The sequence below is a fragment of the Trichomycterus rosablanca genome, chromosome 5 (assembly GCF_030014385.1).
Source record: "Trichomycterus rosablanca isolate fTriRos1 chromosome 5, fTriRos1.hap1, whole genome shotgun sequence".
Classification (NCBI taxonomy): domain Eukaryota; kingdom Metazoa; phylum Chordata; class Actinopteri; order Siluriformes; family Trichomycteridae; genus Trichomycterus; species Trichomycterus rosablanca.
The window spans coordinates 49,746,778-49,767,732 of record NC_085992.1 but is presented as its reverse complement, the minus strand read 5'-3'; the positions used below and the strand labels follow the sequence as shown (position 1 = coordinate 49,767,732).

Genomic DNA, 20,955 nt, shown 5'->3' with positions numbered 1-20,955 from the left:
CAACACATTCCAAAAAAAGTTGGGACAGGGACAATTTAGGGCTAGTAATGAGGTAAAAAAACTAAATAATGATGTGATTCCAAACAGGTGATGTTTGTTTGTTAGGATTTTAATGACATGGACAATTTAGTGTCTGTAATTAACCTCACTTGCACGTCTTTGGACTGTGGGAGGAAACCAGAGCACCCGGAGGAAACCCACGCGGACACGGGTAGAACATGCAAACTCCACACAGAAAGGACCCGAACCGCCCCACCTGGGGATCGAACCCAGGACCTTCTTGCTGTGAGGCGACAGTGCTACCCCAAACAGGTGATATCAACAGGTGATTGTAATCATGGTTTGGTACAAAAGCAGCATGTCTTCAAGATGTCGTCTTTTCCAGGGACGTCCAGCATTTTTCAACAAGACGACGCAAAACCACCTGCTGCACACATTACAAAGGCGTGGCTGTAGAAGAAGAGGGTACGGGTACTGGACCGACCTGCCTGCAGTCCTGACCTGTCCCCAATACAGAACGTGTGGAGGATTTTGAAACAACGACGACCCCCCGTACTGCTGTAGATCTTAAGACGTGTTTGCAGGAAGAACGAGACAAAATAAAAGCTGAAACACTAAATCACTTGGTCTCCTCGGTGCCGAAACCTCTTTTAAGTGGTGAAAAGGAACGGCGACATTACAAAGTGGTAAATGCTTTACTGTCCCAACTTTTTCCGAATGTGTTGCAGGCCTGAAATGCAGGAATGGATGTTTATTAATAAATGAAATAAAGTTGAGCAGATAAAAGATGAAATATCTCAGGTTCATCCTGTCTGACATCAAATAAAAGTCAAAGTCAATGTAAGAAACTCTGTGTTTTCTTATTATCTGCATTTTTCGTGTTGTCCCAACTTTTTCTGATTTGGGGTTGAAATATGGTGCATATAAAATATAGTATAATATTTATTTACAAAAGTTTTGTTTTGAAAGCTGGGGTCAGAGCGCAGGGTCAGCCATCGTACGGCGCCCATGGAGCATAGAGGGTTAAGGGCCTTGCTCGAGGGCCCAACAGTGGCTGCATGGAACTCAAAGCTCTACCCACTAGGCTACCCACTGTCCACTGTACCACCTTATATAGAAAATATGACACATTTAGTATATAGTATAATGTTTATAATTATGTCTAATGTATATATAGTGTACAGTAGGGTGTTTTATTACACTATACTGTACATGGGATAATATATACATTATAGTCAGGATACTTTAACACATTCACCTGCAGCCCATCTATTGTTGGTAATAAACTGCCTGTAAGTATTTCTCACATTTATCTTCAGGAAGTAATGCATGCTGCACATAATAAGCATGTTTCATGAGTAAACTTACCACACTGTACACCAATATCTCGTTTTGCAGGGTCTCTTGCTGGACAACCATCTCCACTTTCTCCTGAGCTGTAGTGAGGAGTAAAAGCTGCAGTTTTGAGCTGCACATTCTCCTCTTTTAAGTGCACTAACTCCGCTCTCAGCTGCTGCAGGCTGTGCTCAAACAGTCTCGTAGCCTCACAAACTGCACTTTTCAACACATTCTGCATAACTGTGGTGAACTGGCTTTCAAACCCGACACGATCTGCCATTATAGCATCCAGAAGAATGAGTTTAGAACCAAAAAATGAGTTTAGATGGTAGAAATGTTCATCTGACACACGAGTGACAGCATGGGTGCGTTCGCAAATGCGTTGATCTATAAATCATACCGTCGCAACACTTTCCGGAAGTGTGGAGATGTAGATCTGCGAAAGTGTGCACATCACAGGGAAACCTGCAGCTTAAACACACCAAAGATATGACTTCCGCACAAAGTTCAGTTATTTAACTAAACTAGGGGCAAACTTGATGTGAAGGAACTTAAAAGCCATTAAATAACGTGTTCTAATGTTAAACAATCCTGTAAATATTGAGTTGAAAGAATATGTGGGTCAGGATATTCTCAGTTACAGACAGCAGTGCAGAATGAGTTTCATTTCCTTATTTAACTGCTGCATTACTGTTTTTACTCTATAACAGGAACTTCTGCACCTAACGAGTTTAAAAGTGGTAATGAAGGAGATGTAAATGTTTCACTGACTATGTAGCTGTTGTTATTATAGTAAAAATGCATATATCCAAATAACAAAATGAAAAAGACTAAACTGAATCAACAAACTCAAACTAAAACACACATTTGTACCACCATTTCCAAAACTACATATTCCTCCTTGATATTGTATTCATACCTATACGTATATATCAGTTATAATCTATATAATTATTATCGACATATATTAGTATTATTATTGTCTGTATATTACCACTATTACAATCATTCATACCATATCTGATATAATATATATATATATATATATACAGTATTAGGGCTGTCACACAATTAAAATTTTTAATCAAGATTAAACGCGATTAAAGAACCAAATTAATTGCGATTAATCTACTGCAAAAATAACTAAGCAAAATTTGAACAGTTATGCTCATTTTTATTGCAAGAACATGTTTACCAATAAAAAAAAATTTAATAAAATGATTAGATCTAAATTATTTTTTAGAAAGCCAGTCAATGCCTATATAAAGTTGTTGAGAGCTACCCATCTTTCAGCCAGTTATTTAAAATGACACGTCTGTTCACATTATCTGAATGTGAAAGTAAAAAAGTAAGGATTGTCCTGTTCATAACCCTGCCACTGAAAACAGGCACTCATAATATAAGCCATTTCTAGATGCAACACCAGTGGTGTAACTAGGAGCTCAAGGGCCCCAGTGCCAAAAAAATTTTGGGCCCCCTCAACAAACTGCATATGCTGATAGCTGATCAGAATGAATTAAAAGTATTCACTCAGAAGTTACACTTCAAGTCCAAAATCCTGCCTCTGGTATTTTTTACGCACAGTTTTAGTTATTTAATTTTACTTAACGAAAATATTGTAATATATAATAATAACGACCTGGCGAGTGCAGCCAATGGGGGGCAGTGAGGTGAGTGCTTGAGTTCATGTCGTGGAGGCTCGAGTAATTTGTAACACACGACCGCAAACTGGAAAAAGGAGCCGTGTTATTATTATACAGTATAAACACAATGTTACTCTGTTAAAGCAGCACAAATGACCACAGTGATGCATGTTTAAAGTGGCACAAACAGCCCAATAAAAATAGTTTGATTAAAAATTTTAATCTCGATGTATTTTTTTTTTTAATCGCGATATATATTTAATATCAGATATACTTTGCAGACGAAGATACAAAAAGGGTTACTGTCCACAACGACTACAGGTGCCTGGGGGGGGGACCACTGTGGGGTTGGCAAACCCGTCCTCAGCGGCAGCAGGAAAAGGTCTAGCCAGGGTCCGAGGTCTCACCTACACAGTTCTTCTATATATATATGTGTGTGTGTGTGTGTGTGTGTGTGTGTGTGTGTGTGTGTGTGTGTGTGTGAGAATAGATAGACTGCTGCTTTTATTATTCTTAAAGTATCAGATGCACAATTTGAACAGACTTTTTGCATACCATATATTTTATATGGTATGCAATGGTATATGTATACAGTATGCTTTGCTACAGGGCACAGTAATGCTGAATCAGGAAAGGGCCTTTTCCTAAACTGTTTCCATGAATTAAATATATTTATAATTTATATATAATTTATCTTATATAATGCATTTAGTACATCTGTTCCAATTAATAACCACCCACCCCAAACTCTTTTATCTTTATTTACCAAAATTGTAGCATGAGTGTTATTATGAATTATACCGTCTATGTTAGGAAACAGTTTTGGTCAGGATGCCAAAAAAAAATAAAGTTTAGAATTATTATTATTGTAGGTTGGTGTTGTGTTAACTAGGGGCGGCATGGTGTCTCGTTGGGTAGCACTGTTGCCTCATTGCAAGAAGGTCCGATCCCCAAGTGGAGCGGTCCGGGTGGTTACTGTGCAGAGTTTGCATGTTCTCCCCGTGTCCGCATGGATTTCCTCCGGGATCTTCGATTTCCTCCCACAGTCCAAAGACGTGCAAGTGAGGTGAACTGGAGATACAACATTGTCCATGACTGTGTTTGATATTTGATAGTGTTATGGGTACCTACCGTTTCTGTCATGAATGTAAGCAAAGTGTGTAAAAATGGCGTTGAAACCATAATAAATAAATAAATAATATTAATTGTTGTTGTTGTGTCTCGGTAAGTAGCACTGTCACCACTGACAAGAAGGTCATGGGTTCGACTCCCAGGTGAAACGATATGGGTCCTTGTGTTTCCCTGAGTCCATGTGGGTTTCCTCCGGGTGCTCTGTTTCCTTCCACAGTCCGAAGACATGCAGTCAGGTTAACTGGAGATAGAACATTGCACTAGGTATGTGTGCATGTGTGTGTTCTCCCTGTGATGGACCCTGTCCATGGTGTTTTCTACCTTTCGTGCAGTTAATTGCACCCACCACGACCCTGACCAGGATAAAGTGGTGGTTAAACTGACAATGAATGAATGAATGAATGAATGAATGAATTAACATTCCTACATAACATGCGTATGGGCATCGTTGTTGACCCTACATACGTTTGATTCAGTTGAGCTTGTGAATCGGCTCGAAAAGTTCCGTTAAAAAAAGAACCGATTCAAATGAATCGCAGCCGTCTGTGTCACAGTGTTTTTGTTCCGCGTTCACACCGAGCAGTCTAGCACAGCCTGGGTGGAATAACTTAAACTCTCGTGTTTTTAAGTCTTATTCTTCTTTATTGACTTGTGAACAGAGTAAATACGTGAAAACGTTATTTCTTTTTAAAGAAGAGTTAGCGAATTACTTATAGGCGCATTGTCTTTGATGGCTAGCTGACTATGCTAAGCTAGTTCATGCTACATACGCTATTAGCACCTTGCTGAATAAGGTCCCGGTTGAAAGCCGTGCATTTACACATGTTTTCTTTAGTTATGGATGTTCATTCGAGTGTCTGCCGTTCAAACTAATGCTTTCAAACTTCTAAAGTCTAATAATTTGTTCCAAAAGAATAGCAGTAAGGAGAACCAGTGCTTCACATCTGTATCATCGCATCCGAGCCAAAGATGTCCGAGATGATCGTGACCTTTCAGACCCAGCTCTCCGGGGTGATGGAGACCGTCTTTAAAGCCGCTATATTCGAGATTACCAGGCTGGTGGAGGTCAGTTTTCTGGATGAAGTGTCCCGCAGTCGTGAGCAGGTTGAGTCTCTGAAGAAGAAGCTGCAGTGGTCCGAGAGCAGAGAAAAGGGAAGATGTGATTGTTCCAGTGCCAAAACCCCTAAGACACACGTCCAGAAGAGAGATTCACCCACCCAAACAGGTGCATTTACACTGGTTATACTGGTTCTGTGTATAAGTTTGACATTCCTGGTCTTCCATCATGCTTATTAACAACAATGGGTTAAGGCATCATGTGGTTCTCAACCCCCTCCTGATGGGTGATGATTGATGACCCTAGATGGGGTCCCATTGTGTTTACATTACATTTTTTAGCTAAAGTGACTTGCAGTACTGTTACGGTGTATTGGCTAAGCAATCAAGTGTTAAGGGCCTTGCTCAAGGGCCCAACAGTGGCAGCGACCTTTCGATGATTAGATTAGATTAGATTAGATTCAACTTTACTGTCATTGTGCAGAGTACAAGTACAGAGCCAACTAAATGCAGCAGCATCTAACCAGAAGTGAATATATATATACCGATCAGCCATAACATTAAAACCACCTCCTTGTTTCTACACTCACTGTCCATTTTATCAGCTCCACTTACCATATAGAAGCACTCTGTAGTTCTACAATTACTGACTGTAGTCTATCTGTTTCTCTACATGCAGGTATACAGAGCAGGTATTATTTAGGTGGTGGATCATTCTCAGCACTGCAGTGACACTGACATGGTGGTGGTGTGTTCGTGTGTGTTGTGCTGGTATGAGTGGATCAGACACAGCAGCGCTGCTGGAGTTTTTAAACACAGTGTCCACTCACTGTCCACTCTATTAGACACTCCTACCTAGTCGGTCCACCTTGTAGATGTAAAGTCGGAGACGATCGCTCATCTATTGCTGCTGTTTGAGTCGGTCGTCTTCTAGACCTTCATCAGTGGGCACAGGACGCTGCCCACAGGGCGCTGTTGGCTCTGATATTTTTGGTTGGTGGACTATTCTCAGTCCAGCAATGACACTGAGGTGTTTAAAAACTCCAGCAGCGCTGCTGTGTCTGATCCACTCATACCAGCACAACACACACTAACACACCACCACCATGTCAGTGTCACTGCAGTGCTGAGAATGATCCACCACCTAAATAATACCTGCTCTGTGGTGGTCCTGTGGGGGTCCTGACCATTAAAGAACAGCATGAAAGGGGGGGCAATACTGCAATATAATAATAGCGACCTGGCGAGTGCAGCCAATGGGGGGGGGGGGGTTATCAGGATTAAGAACAGTACATCGTTTAATGGTAATAATAATAATAATAAATTTTATTTTATAAGCGCCTTTCATGAAACCCAAGGACACTTTACAATTCAAATCAAACAAAGGATAAAATTTAAAGTTCGTATAGTAACAGACAGTAACAGTCAGACAAAAGGTACACCACAAAAGTACACCAGATAAAACAAGATAAAATAAAAATTAAATAAAATAGTATAAAAGTAAATAGATAAGAACAAAATAGCTTATTGGCTTGAAGTTTGAAACGCAATTTCAAACAGGTATGTTTTTAAGTATCTCTTAAAAGTGGTTACTGATGTGCACGTACGGAGATACAGAGGGGTTGAGTTCCATAACTTTGGACCAACAACACTGAATGCTCTTTCACCATACGTGCGTAGTTTGACAGTTGGAACTGAAAGCAAGTGAGCATCAGCCGACCGGAAGGAGCGATTGGGTCAGTATCTGGACAGCAGAACTGATAGATATTCAGGTGCCAAACCATGCAAGCATTTAAAAACCAATAGCAGAATCTTGTACTGAATGCGATAATGAACCGGAAGCCAGTGCAATTCTTTTAACTTTGGGGTTATGTGTTCGAATGATCTGGTGCGTGTGAGAACTCTTGCTGCTGCATTCTGAACATAATGGAGCTTTTTTAGACTCTTGGTAGGGAGCCCAATAAGAACTGAGTTGCAGTAGTCAAGTCTAGAAGTAATAAAAGCGTGTATTAGAGTTTCAGCAACGGTGGTAGGAAGAGATGAACGCAGTCTGGCTATATTTTTTAGATGAAAGAAAGCAGTTTTTGTTGTGTTATTGATGTGGGCCTCCAACGAGAGTGTGCAGTCTATAATGACACCGAGGTCGCGAACCTGGGCTACAGAGGACTGGATAAAGCCTGGAATAGATATTGAGGGCTGACTGATTTTTTTGAAAGTGGAAGGGGATGCAATGAGGATAGCTTCTGATTTATTATTATTTAATTTGAGAAAGTTATTAGCCATCCATTTCCTGATATCTTCCAAGCAGCTGACCAGGGAGTTAGGAGGCAATGTTTCCAAAGGCTTTGTGCAGATGTAAATTTGTATGTCGTCCGCATAGCAGTGAAACCGAAGTCCGCATTGCCGGATAATATCACCAAGTGGAAGCAAATAAATTATAAACAGGAGTGGGCCCAGAACTGAGCCCTGGGGGACACCATAAGAAACAAATGAAGTGCTAGATCTAAAATTACCCAAGGATACAAACTGTTGCCTATCAGAAAGATATGATTTGAACCAATCAAGAGCTGTGCCAGTCACCCCGATCAAATTTTCTAGCCTGTGCAGTAGTGTTTTGTGGCAAACCGTATCAAATGCCGCAGTCAGGTCAAGTAGGACTAATATAGTCACCTGACCAGAATCAGCTGCTAGCAACAGATCATTAATTACCCTCACCAAGGCAGTTTCTGTACTATGGTTGGCTCGAAAACCAGACTGAAACTGCTCAAACAGATTGTAAGCAGTTAGGTGTTCTTTAAGTTGGAAAGAAACTTAAACAAACAACCCTTAAACAAAACCTTTTTTTTGTCATTCTTGCTGTTTGTTTGTTTATTAGTATTTTAACGTCATGTTTTACACTTTGGTTACATTCATGGCAGAAGCGGTAGTTATTCATTACTCAAGATTCATCAGTTCACAGGGTTATATCGACAATTCAGGTCATGAACAATTTAGTGTCTCCAAATCACCTCACTTGCATGTCTTTGGATTGTGGGAGGAAACCGGAGCACCGGGGGAAACCCATGCAGACACGGGGAGAACACCATGAAGATAACAATATCATAACCTGTGCTGAGGGTATCTCAGAATGATTTCTTTCTTTATTTTTTAACACAGGGATCTAAGAGGGAAAAAAAGGTTGAGAATCATTATTTTACAGCACATGTACTTTTAATTTTTATGCCATATTAGATTATTTTCACTACTATGCATAAAGTCCACGAGTGAAAAATAAACAAGCACAGTTTGGGGCTCTGACATGAAATTTCAGGCTGACAATACAGGCCCTAGTAATGAGTTCCAATTTGATTTATGTTTACTGCATTCAGCAGGTGCTTTTATCCAAAGCGACTTTTCGATTGTCATTTAATACAATTTGAGTAATTAGGGGTTTAGGGCCTTGCTCAGGGGCCAACAGTGGCAACTTTATGGCAGTGGAGCTTGAACTAGTAACCTTCCTATTACTAGTCCAGTACCTTAAACGCTGAGCTATCGCTGATTTAACAGAAAACAAATAACAAACCTTTAATGCTGTGGTTTATTTAATGCAGTCCCCACCACTGCCATCATGCATATAGATTTTCACTATTTTAATACAGAAATGTCCTCTAGACAACAACAGTGCTACATTAATTGTCATTTTTACATAGACAGGTAGCTTAATTATTAGATTTACCTGGATCTTAACGTTTCTACAATGCGCTCCTATAGGTGAAGAAATGACTCAGTATCTGAAAGAGGAACGTGTGCAGAAGAGCTGGGGGAACTGCAGAGCTGAGGAGAAGATCTCATGTACGGTCATGGCTGAAACAGACGATGCATCCACAACCGCTAACGTCGCAGAGGTGAGAACTCTGTTAATAAACTAGAGCCAGAGTTTGTCCGAAGTTTACCGTGAGATAATCTGACCAGTAGAAGCAGGCACTGAGAGCGCTTGTGTGTTTTGCTTTGCCAGAAACAAAATTCTGGTCATTACAGTTTGTGGGCCGTTTCATCGAATGTGTTCCATCTGCGTGTTGGAACTTGATGAAATAAAACTTTGAATCTTGTAACACACACACTTAACTACTCAGAATGTGTTCTGGTCGAATCTCAGGCACCTTCGTTTCATTTTTACAAGGTTTCTAAGTGGACGATGAGCTTTATGTGAGTAACGGCTGAATTTTTAACAGAGAATTAGTAAATATATATATATATATATATGTAAATATAGCAGCGTGGAGAACATGCTAAAAGCACCAGAGCACCGGGCACAGTCTAGTGATTTATCACAAAATGTTAATTTTAAAGTAAACAAACAACAACTAAGAATAAATGGAGGTAACAGGAATGAACGTGGAGATGAATCTTCTCAGTCAGTTACAATATTATCAAACATACAGTCTGAAAAGGGAGAACCTACTAATGCCCTTCCCGTGATCTTCAGTAGACACAGATAATGAACGTTTCTGTTCAAAATGCGGCTTGATTGATGACTTGACTTGATTTCCACATGTTTATTTTCAGAAGGATGAATGTGTGAGGGTAACAGGACTGAGTGACTTAAACATGGATTTTAATAGGGCTGTCGAAGTTAACGCGATAATAACGCATTAACGCAATCTCAATTTAACGCGATTATAAAAATTAGTGCCGTTAACGCAAATTCTAGTTCATGTTGAGACTTGACTGGTAGAACAAACGTTTGAATGTCGGACTTGCCACCGTTTTTCATTTGCGGTTTGTTAACATAATGTTACCGAGCGTGGTAGTGTCGTAGTAATGCACTTGCATAATAAAGAAGCTGCCAGTCCTCCATTCACGTAACGCTAGGACGGACACTTAAAAATCCTCCTTTTGGAGTGAACTGGTTTCATTTTTGATCAATATTATTTACCATTGGCTCAGGTACATGTCGAAACAAATGCTTTGTATTTCATTGGTTTAACAGCCTCATTTCACTGCTTACAGCGCTACCACTGGCCAATCGGAGAAGGTCCGCCCTCTAAATGCTAGTCTGTGATTGGGTGGTTGAATTTCGCCCGCCCTCTCTGTTTTGTAAACACCGCTACCTGAGTCAATCACTCAGCTCTCATGATCAGGAACGCGGTGAAAATGCCAAAAAGTAAACTTTTGAGGCAGCGATGAACGGACCTAAATATGAAAAGACACAACATTTAGTGAGTAAAACAGTCATTTGTTATATAATTCTTGCTTAAATTGGTCAAAAACTCTGTTATATGGGTTCTGGATTCATTCTGTGTGTTGCAGTATCATGTCCCCCTGTTCCTAATATGATGTCCGGCTTTTTGGGGTGTTATGTCCTCCTTTTTGTTACTATGAATCTGGCCACCCTAGTCTAAACACACTCAGTTCGTGTAGAAACGTCCATTAAACCACTGGATAGTATTACTGCCTAGTATGTGAGTGAATAAAACTCCCTTACAGTTTTCTCTTGTCCCAGCAGTTTTTAACATCAGTACATTTAGCATAAAATGTGTTCACCATTTTAACTGTAACATTTCACTTAAAAATCCTTGTTTTCTATAACATTTACACAGATTTTTTTTAATGCGATTAATCGCGATTAACTATATGAAATTCTGAGATTAATTGCGATTAAAAATTTTAATCGTTTGACAGCCCTAATTTTAACCACATTATTATGAATGTTAAATATTAAAATAAATATTAAAACATCGATGTGATCTGGAGTCACCAAACACTGCAGGAAAAAAGGATTTCTGAAAGCTTTGTGTCGTGTTAGAGTGGGAAGATGAAAAAAAAAGACAATTTTTCAGTGTTATAAGGAGTTTTATTAATGTTTTGAATTATATATCCTAAATTTACAATTAGATTAATGTGCAGGGCAATTTGCTGAATTAAAATATGCATTTTAAAGTAAATTTTCATCTACATCTATGCCAGAACGTCCTGGGGACGGGAATGTCAGAATGGCCCTCGTAAGCACGTTTCAGGTTCATTGTTTGGTCTGTGTTCTGTAGCAGCAGACAGTCCAGGAGGAAGGGAAGCTGGAGTGCACGCTTAAAGCCGAGGCTGTCCAGACTGCCATCGGTACCGAGCGGCAAGACGAGTGGAAACTGAGCACCGAAGGTATGAATTTACACATGTGAGGGCAAAATATCAGCATCCATATCCTGCTTTTTAATTCATTTTCCCTCATTTTGTGTCTAACACGCACCCCTTCCGACAAACGCAGCACATAAAAACAAAGGAGACGGGATACACAGTACCAGTCAGAAGTTTGGACACACCTTCTCTTCAGTGGTTTTTCTTCATTATTTGTATTTTCTACATTGTAGATTAATACCGAAGACGTCCAAACTATGAAGGAACACGTATGGAATTATGTAGTGAACAAAAAAGTGTTAAACAAACCAGAATATGTTTTATATTTTACCAACTCTACCTCTGCACAGCACTACTGATGCTCTCAAACACATTAAAAAAGCAAGAAATTCCAGAAATTAACTCTAGACGAGGCACAAACGTTAATTAAAAAACGTTCCAGGTGGCACCTCATGAAGCTGATTGAGAAAATGCCAAAAAGTGTGCAAAGCTGTCATCAAAGTAAAAGATGCTACTTTAAAGAATATAAAATATAAAACATATTCTGGTTTGTTTAACACTTTTTTGTTTACTACATAATTCCATACGTGTTCCTTCATAGTTTGGACATCTTCAGTATTAATCTACAATGTTGAAAATTTAAAAAAAATCAAGAAAAACCACAGGAATGAGAAAGTGTGTGAAGTATTTTATACCAAGTGTATAAAAAGGTTTAAAATGTCATTCATAACAGCTCTGTTACGCTGTTCTTGAGCTAATCTGAAGGCCACATGAAGTTTGGAGGTCTGTAGCGATCGACTCTGCAGAAAGTTGGTGACCTATGACCCCATTCTGTCATTTTACGTGGCCTACTACTTCGTGGCCGAGTTGCTGTCTTTCCAAATTGTTATAATACCACTGAAAATTATGAAATTTTATTCACTGAGCTCCTGAGGGCGACCCGTCCCTCCAATTAAAACTCTTTAGACAGACTTGATATAAAACAAATAATGATGTACAGTTTCAATATCTGTCTAGGCCAGACCTGGGCATTGTACGGCCCGCGAGACATCCCCAACCGGCCCGCATGAGGTTCGTGGCAATAAAAAATTAGATGTAAATAAATGTACATCACACATGCAATATAACAGGATTGATTTTGACGAGAGCTCTGTGTGTGTGCGCGTGTGTGCGCGAGTGTATCAGCTTCACTGTAATGCGAACAGAACTGAGTGTGATTGACGGTGCAGTTTTTAACAAGACACGAACTTCTGAATTGTTTATTAAGTCAGATGTAACGCTGGTTAAGGATCAGAATTTAGGCTCTAAATCGCTGTTGCGGTACTAAACAGAAACACAAGCATATGAACGATGCGGAGCGTCACACCTGAAGCTTCTCTAACTAAACTGCAAAAGCAACAAAGACTGTTTTATAAAGTTTAACACGTCCAGAACTGAAGCAATCAGAACCAGCTCAGTGATTTTAAAAATAATATTAAACAATAACAAAGGACTGAAAAACAAATGAGGTAATTAGACTCAAAACAAAATAGTGTAAAGTTTAAAAACCTGCACATTTTGTTCACATTTGTTTTTGCGTTTGTTTGTTTAAATAGTAAAATAATGTTGATGTTTTTACTCTGCATACTTCTAATTTTCTAAATGTAACATCAAAACATTAACAGCTTATTAGAACTGTACAATTCACTGCTTCTCATAAAGAGTGGACAGTTGTAGCCTAGTGGTTAATGTACTGGACTAGTAATCAGAAGGCTGCTGGTTCAAGCCCCACCACTGCCAGGTTGCTGCTGTTGGGCCCTTGAGCAAGTCCCTTAACCCTTAATTGCTCAGACTGTATACTGTAACTGTACTGTAAACCGCTTTGGATAAATGCGTCTGCTAAATGCTGAAAATGTAATGTAAATGTAAATAAAAAGATAAAATGAATATTGAGCAGAATTAAGTTCACCTTATTGGTCCGGCCCTCCACAACAGTCCCAGTTTCTTATGTGGCCCCTTGGAAAATTTAATTGCCCACCCCTGGTCTATGCCATAAATCTAGCCAGTATGTTGCTGATATGGCAATAAACCCAAACGAACAAACAAAATACTCATTGTTTAAATGGAGTCTTTTAAAAGCGTACCTATATTTGTGTTTGTGATTTCTTTCCAGTTCCAGAGAGCTCGGTCAGCTCCGCTCACGATAAAACCTACAGCGAGCAGGTGCTGCAGCAGATTCAGGACGAGTGGAGCTCTGGGCTGGATAACGCGACAAAAGCCGACCCCGAGCCGGACATGAACAACATCCAGGGTCTGCTGTACAGAAATCGATATAACTTGGAGGATTTGGGAAGTTATGGCAACCATGAACTGAATATGGAAGAAATGGATGGCTTGGCAGAAGCAAATCGGAGAGCCGGAGAGGTTTTGGGATTCGGCGGGATGGCGGGAACGTCGCGATCTGACGCGAGCACGTCGGAGGAGTGCAGGAGACGCGCCAGAAATAAACGAGATAAAAAGGTTTTGCCGCATTTACACGACAATCCGGGTACAGCCGCGATCGACTGCATGATAATTAATGAGGAAGGATTCCTGCAGGACGTGAACAGTCTCCCCCAGGCTGCGAGTGTCCACGCTGCGGACTCGCAAGTTCATCCCATGTATAATAAAGACAACAGCTTCTACAGCAGCGACGCTTTCATCCAGTCGTTAGACCTGAACAACAGATGTGCAGAAATCATGGTGGACGCGGAACAGGGAGCTCTCAGTTGCACCCAGTGTATGATCACGTTCTCAGACCAGGCTTCCCTAAAAGCTCACATGAACGCCCACAGGCAGCGCATCCCGACCACCCCCTACACGTGCAACCAGTGCGGGAAGAAGTTCCCCCAAGCCTGCAACCTGAAGGTCCACCAGCGCGTCCACCAGAGAGAAGGTCTGCACATGTGCAGCCACTGCGCCAAGGGCTTCTCGTCCTTCGCCGACCTGCGCCGGCACCGCTGCAGCCAGGGCGGAGAAAAGCCCTACAGCTGCTCGCTGTGCGGGAACAATTTCAGGCGCCTGTGGAACCTCAAGCTGCACCGGCGCATCCACACGCAGGAGAAGCCGCACCGCTGCAACATGTGCGACAAGAGCTTCACCCGAGCCGACATCCTGAAGATCCACCAGCGCACTCACACCGGAGAAAGGCCGTACAGCTGCAAGATCTGCGGACTCACGTTCAAGCGCCTCGACCATCTCAGATCTCACCAGCGCAAACACACCGTCTGAATGACCGCTGTACCGAAGTATCAGGAAAAGTACGACGGCGTATTAGGGCCACTTGTAAAATGTTTAGTTTAGATTTCGAGATAAAAGTGAGATTAGAGTCAAAATAATTACGAGATTAAAGTCAAAATAATTACGAGACTGAAGTCTAAATAATTACGAGATTAAAGTCAAAATAATTACGAGATAAAAGTCGAAATGATTACGAGATTAGAGTCAAAATAATTACGAGATTAGAGTCAAAATAATTACGAGATAAAAGTCGAAATGATTACGAGATTAGAGTCAAAATAATTACGAGATTAGAGTCAAAATAATTACGAGATTAGAGTCAAAATAATTACGAGATTAGAGTCGAAATAATTACGAGATTAAAGTCAAAATAATTACGAGACTGAAGTCTAAATAATTACGAGATTAAAGTCAAAATAATTACGAGATAAAAGTCGAAATGATTACGAGATTAGAGTCAAAATAATTACGAGATTAGAGTCAAAATAATTACGAGATAAAAGTCGAAATGATTACGAGATTAGAGTCAAAATAATTACGAGATTAGAGTCAAAATAATTACGAGATTAGAGTCAAAATAATTACGAGATTAGAGTCGAAATAATTACGAGATTAAAGTCAAAATAATTATGAGATTAGAGTCAAAATAATTACGAGAATAAAGTCAAAATAATTACGAGATTAGAGTCAAAATAATTACGAGACTGAAGTCGAAATAATTACGACATTAGAGTCGAAATAATTACGAGATTAGAGTCGAAATAATTACGAGATTAAAGTCGAAATTACGAGATTAGAGTCGAAATAATTACGAGATTAAAGTCAAAATAATTACGAGATTAAAGTCAAAATAATTACGAGATTATAGTCGAAATAATTACAAGATTAAAGTTGAAATAATTACAAGATTAGAGTCAAAATAATTACGAGACTGAAGTCAAAATAATTACAAGATTAAGTCGAAATAATTAAGAGATTAGAGTCAAAATAATTATGAGATTAGAGTCAAAATAATTACGAGATTAAAGTCAAAATAATTACGAGATTGAAGTCGAAATAATTACGACATTAGAGTCGAAATAATTACGAGATTAGAGTCGAAATAATTACGAGATTAGAGTCGAAATAATTACGAGATTAAAGTCGAAATAATTACGAGATTAGAGTCGAAATAATTACGAGATTAAAGTCAAAATAATTACGAGATTAAAGTCAAAATAATTACGAGACTGAAGTCTAAATAATTACGAGATTAAAGTCAAAATAATTACGAGATAAAAGTCGAAATGATTACGAGATTAGAGTCAAAATAATTACGAGATTAGAGTCAAAATAATTACGAGATAAAAGTCGAAATGATTACGAGATTAGAGTCAAAATAATTACGAGATTAGAGTCAAAATAATTACGAGATTAGAGTCAAAATAATTACGAGATTAGAGTCGAAATAATTACGAGATTAAAGTCAAAATAATTATGAGATTAGAGTCAAAATAATTACGAGATTAAAGTCAAAATAATTACGAGATTAGAGTCAAAATAATTACGAGACTGAAGTCGAAATAATTACGACATTAGAGTCGAAATAATTACGAGATTAGAGTAGAAATAATTACGAGATTAAAGTCGAAATAATTACGAGATTAGAGTCGAAATAATTACGAGATTAAAGTCAAAATAATTACGAGATTAAAGTCAAAATAATTACGAGATTAGAGTCGAAATAATTACAAGATTAAAGTTGAAATAATTACAAGATTAGAGTCAAAATAATTACGAGACTGAAGTCAAAATAATTACAAGATTAAGTCGAAATAATTACGAGATTAGAGTCAAAATAATTACAAGATTAAAGTCAAAATAATTACGAGACTGAAGTCAAAATAATTACAAGATTAAAGTCGAAATAATTACGAGATTACAGTCAAAATAATTACGAGATTAAAGTCGAAATAATTACAAGATTAAAGTCGAAATAATTACGAGATTAGAGTCAAAATAATTACGAGATTAAAGTCGAAATAATTACGAGATTAGAGTCTAAATAATTACGAGATTAAAGTCGAAATAATTACAAGATTAAAGTCGAAATAATTACAAGATTAAAATCGATATAATTACAAGATTAAAGTCGAAATAATTACGAGATTAAAGTCGAAATAATTACGAGATTAAAGTCGAAATAATTACGAGATTAAAGTCGAAATAATTACGAGATTAAAGTCAAAATAATTACAAGATTAAAATCGATATAATTACAAGATTAAAATCGATATAATTACAAGATTAAAGTCAAAATAATTACGAGATTAGAGTCAAAATAATTACGAGACTGAAGTCAAAATAATTACGAGATTGAAGTCGAAATAATTACGAGATTAGAGTCGAAATAATTACGAGATTAGTCGAAATAATTACGAGATTAAAGTCAAAATAATTACGAGATTAGAGTCGAAATAATTACGAGATTATAGTCGAAATAATTACGAGATTAAAGTTGAAATAATTACGAGATTATAGTCGAAATAATTACAAGATTAAAGTCGAAATAATTACAAGATTAAAGTCAAAATAATTACAAGATTAAAGTCGAAATAATTACAAGATTAAAGTCAAAATAATTACGAGATTAGAGTCGAAATAATTACGAGATTAAAGTCAAAATAATTACGAGATTAAAGTCGAAATAATTACGAGATTAGAGTCGAAATAATTACGAGATTAGAGTCAAAATAATTACGAGATTAAAGTCGAAATAATTACGAGATTAAAGTCGAAATAACTACGAGATTAAAGTCAAAATAATTACAAGATTAAAATCGATATAATTACAAGATTAAATTCGAAATAATTACGAGATTAGAGTCAAAATAATTACGAGATTAAAGTCAAAATAATTACGATTAGAGTCAAAATAATTACGAGATTAAAATCGATATAATTACAAGATTAAAGTCGAAATAATTACGAGATTAGAGTTAAAATAATTACGAGATTAAAGTCAAAATAATTACAAGATTAAAATCGATATAATTACAAGATTAAAGTCGAAATAATTACGAGATTAGGCAGGTGGCTAAGTGGGTAGCACTGTCGCCTCACAGCGAGAAGGTCCTGGGTTCGATCCCCAGGCTGGGCGGTCCGGGTCCTTTCTGTGTGGAGTTTGCATGTTCTCCCCGTGTCTGCGTGGGTTTCTTCCGGGAGCTCCGGTTTCCTCCCACAGTACAAAGACGTGCAAGTGAGGTTAATTGGAGACACAAAATTGTCCATGACTGTGTTTGATATTAAACTTGTGAACTGATGAATCTTGTGTAATGAATAACTACCGTTCCTGTCATGAATGTAACCAAAGTGTAAAACATGACGTTAAAATCCTAACAAACAAACAATCTTTAACCGAGCCTTATGGACTCGTACGATAAACTAAAGCCGTACGGCTCGTAATCAAAACTTAAAAATATTTTTTACAGTGGCCCTAATACGCCGTCTTAGAAAAGGGGACTTCCTTTCCTCATCATTTTTAGGGCGCATTCACATGAGAAGCAGCAAAACCTCTGACCCAGTTGGCTGCTGACCTTTTCAAAGCACCTCCAATAAGACGAACTGTTTGATATGAGGCTTTAAAAGCAACTCGGTACGTACGAACGACGCTTAATGTGAACAAAACCTAACGTGAGATCTTGTGAGCAGTAATAATGAGGATAAGTTTAGTGCTCCTGTCTCCTTCTTTTACTACATTAAACCACGTTAAGCGTTTTAGACTCTGACGCTTATTCCACACTAATGCAGATTCACGGTTTTGCCGCTTCTCATGTGACTGCGCCCTTATTTCGAGTACTTCCGGTACCCTGTGTACTTGTTGCAATTTGCCACCAGCAGTGCCTAATGGTACATGGTGCAGACATCTACAAAATGTCATTCTAGTATAAATAAAAACATGAACTGTGGTTTGGAGGCTAAACAGTATATAAAAAGTAGCATCGGGACTACTGCTGTTTAAGAACTGTTTAGTGTAGTACTATGTGGTTTGGGATGCAGCCATTGACTGAATAGTGTTTGTAAAAGGCAACGTTGGGGTGTTTTTTATTCCATGTCCGATCATATGAGGTGCTGAAACGTTAAGATTTATTCACATTCATGCAGGTTTTATAATTGTTTTATTTAATATAACTAATTTAATTACAGGGCGGCACGGTGGCTCGGTGGGTAGCACTGTCGCCTCACATCAAGAAGGTCCTGGGTTCGATCTCCAGGCGGGGCGGTCCGGGTCCTATCTGTGCAGAGTTTGCATGTTCTCCGGGATCTCCGGTTTCCTCCCACAGTCCAAAAACGTGCAGTCAGGATAATTGGAGACACTGAATTGCCCTATAGGTGAGTGTGTGTGTCTGTGTGTCTGCACTGCGATGGACTGGCGTCCCATCCAGGGTGTTACTGTGTGTCTTGCGCCCATTGAAAAGCTGGGATAGGCTCCAGAACCCCCCGCGACCCTGATTGGATAAGCGGAGAATGAATGAATGAATGATTTAATTAAAACTCCAATTTAAAACAAAGTGGGATATAAAGGACAGATGTAAAAACAATATTTTAACCTGTATTTAATTAAAAACAAGCTGTACAAAGACAAAATATTGTGCAAACCTGATAGATAATAACGTGCTCATTTTTTATTTGATGGATGTAACATTCCAAAAAGTTGGGACAGGGACTTGTTTGCCTTTTTTTTTTTCATCTCCTTTCTTTTATAAACTTTTTGTAATGGATCATGCACTGAGAACACCAACTGTTATAATTAGAGATGGGACGATCGATCGGCTATGAATCGGTATCGGCCGATTTTTAATCAAAATATGCTATCGGCGATCGGCGATATTTCCTAAAAGTAGCCGATCCGATCGTGTGATATATAAAGATCACGTTAAGTTAACAGCTCAGTGGATCGATCCGGACTTTGAGCTACGAAGCACCAACCATCACATCACCATTCATCAACCATCGTACAGAAACCACAGTGAAAGCTCTTCATGACCTAAAATAACATCATGAACGTTGTGCATCACACACGATGTAATTTTGCTGATTGTAATATTTACTTTAAAAAGATAATTCAACCCGGTCACATCTGAGTCGATTCTATCAGCACGTTATATAAACTCCTGGTTCACTTTGGTAAATCGTGAGCGGTTCTTACTTGTGATGTAGATGAGAACAGAAAACGTTACAGAGCCAATCAGAGGCAAAAGTTTATTCATTACCAAATTCGTTAGTTCAGGATCATCTGCTGAACTTTTAGCTCCTTAGACGGAACGAGTCTGACGGTCGGTTATAGATCTGTGGTAATAACAGTGTAATGAAGCTTTTTAATGTAAGAGAGTCACACAGAATGTTCTGTAGTAGCTGGTGTTTATTTAAAACCACGACATTTAATTAATAACAGTAAACACGGAGAGATAACCGAGAAGAGACACTTACACTTCGCGAAAAATGACTCGTGAATCAATGAATCACTTATAGCGATACAGTGAACAAAGCGTCTCTTCTAAAGGCGCACACACACACACACACACGCACGCGCGCTGCTCCGGTTTATCTTCACTGTGAGGCTCTTTTTAAGTTTATTTATTTTATTTACTGCTAACCCCCAAACAAAAGGAGATCGGAGATCGGTGCCAAAAACCCCGATCGTCCCATCTCTAGTTATAATAGTAAACATGGATGTTTGTTCTATTCTTGCTTAACACCATGGGTTCTCTATGGCTGTGTATTAAAATATATAAAGACCAGATAAAATAAACAGACAGAAACATAATACCTGTTTTTGCCATTAAATGACGCCTATGTGTTAAGCATGGCGTCAAAACCCAAATAAATAAATAAGTAAATCATAAAGTCGTGCCTCATAAAAAGCCACACGAAGGACACAGGTCTGGACTGCAGGCATACCACTCTAGCATCTGGACTCTTTGAATACAAAGCCAAGCTGTTGTAACCCATGCAGAATCTGGCTCAGCATTGTTTGGCTGGAACAAGCTAGACAGAGATCCAGACCGTGTACGCAGCCCTCAGCGTTACAAATTGTACTCGAATAACTAAAATTGTTAATAATAATTGCTTAAAGTCCTGCTACGGCATCTTTAATAGGGTACAAGACGGGATTTTGACTGCGGCGCTTAGGTGGTGTTGGGGTAAAGTATGCTAGCCAAGAACTGCTGAGATCTGGGCAGTGCTATTAGCCGGTTGGTGTTTGGACATGATTGGCTAACCTATCTAACCTAAGTTTGGATAGACATAGGAGGGTTGTGTCAGGAAGAGTATCTGACATGTAAACCAGGACGGGTTTTGTTGGGGACCTGCTGTGGCGATCCCTACATTTGGGAGCAGCTTAAAGAAAAGAAGATGTTATTTTTATTTAGAAGTTCAGAGG

At 38.7% G+C, this 20,955-nt stretch overlaps 1 protein-coding gene across 1 annotated transcript; it reads left to right on the top strand.

Moving 5' to 3' along the window:
- Window positions 1-5,000: 5,000 nt before the first annotated feature.
- si:ch73-109d9.2 (uncharacterized protein LOC565042 homolog) lies at window positions 5,001-19,647 on the top strand. The gene is made up of 5 exons (XM_062996270.1): window positions 5,001-5,337; window positions 8,919-9,052; window positions 11,192-11,300; window positions 13,429-14,554; window positions 18,720-19,647. Exons 1-4 carry the CDS (start codon window positions 5,082-5,084, stop codon window positions 14,523-14,525), a joined length of 1,596 nt encoding a protein of 531 aa, XP_062852340.1. The 5' UTR covers window positions 5,001-5,081; the 3' UTR covers window positions 14,526-14,554; window positions 18,720-19,647.
- The last annotated feature ends 1,308 nt before the right edge of the window (window positions 19,648-20,955 follow it).

What these genes read in the sequence shown, in the direction of transcription:
- si:ch73-109d9.2 (XM_062996270.1), top strand. Translation starts at nt 5,082, where the DNA reads ATGTCCGAGATGATCGTGACCTTTCAGACCCAGCTCTCCGGGGTGATG. An exon ending in CAACCGCTAACGTCGCAGAG is followed by an intron (nt 9,053 to 11,191) that starts GTGAGAACTCTG and finishes TGTGTTCTGTAG; the next exon opens with CAGCAGACAGTCCAGGAGGA. An exon ending in GTGGAAACTGAGCACCGAAG is followed by an intron (nt 11,301 to 13,428) that starts GTATGAATTTAC and finishes ATTTCTTTCCAG; the next exon opens with TTCCAGAGAGCTCGGTCAGC.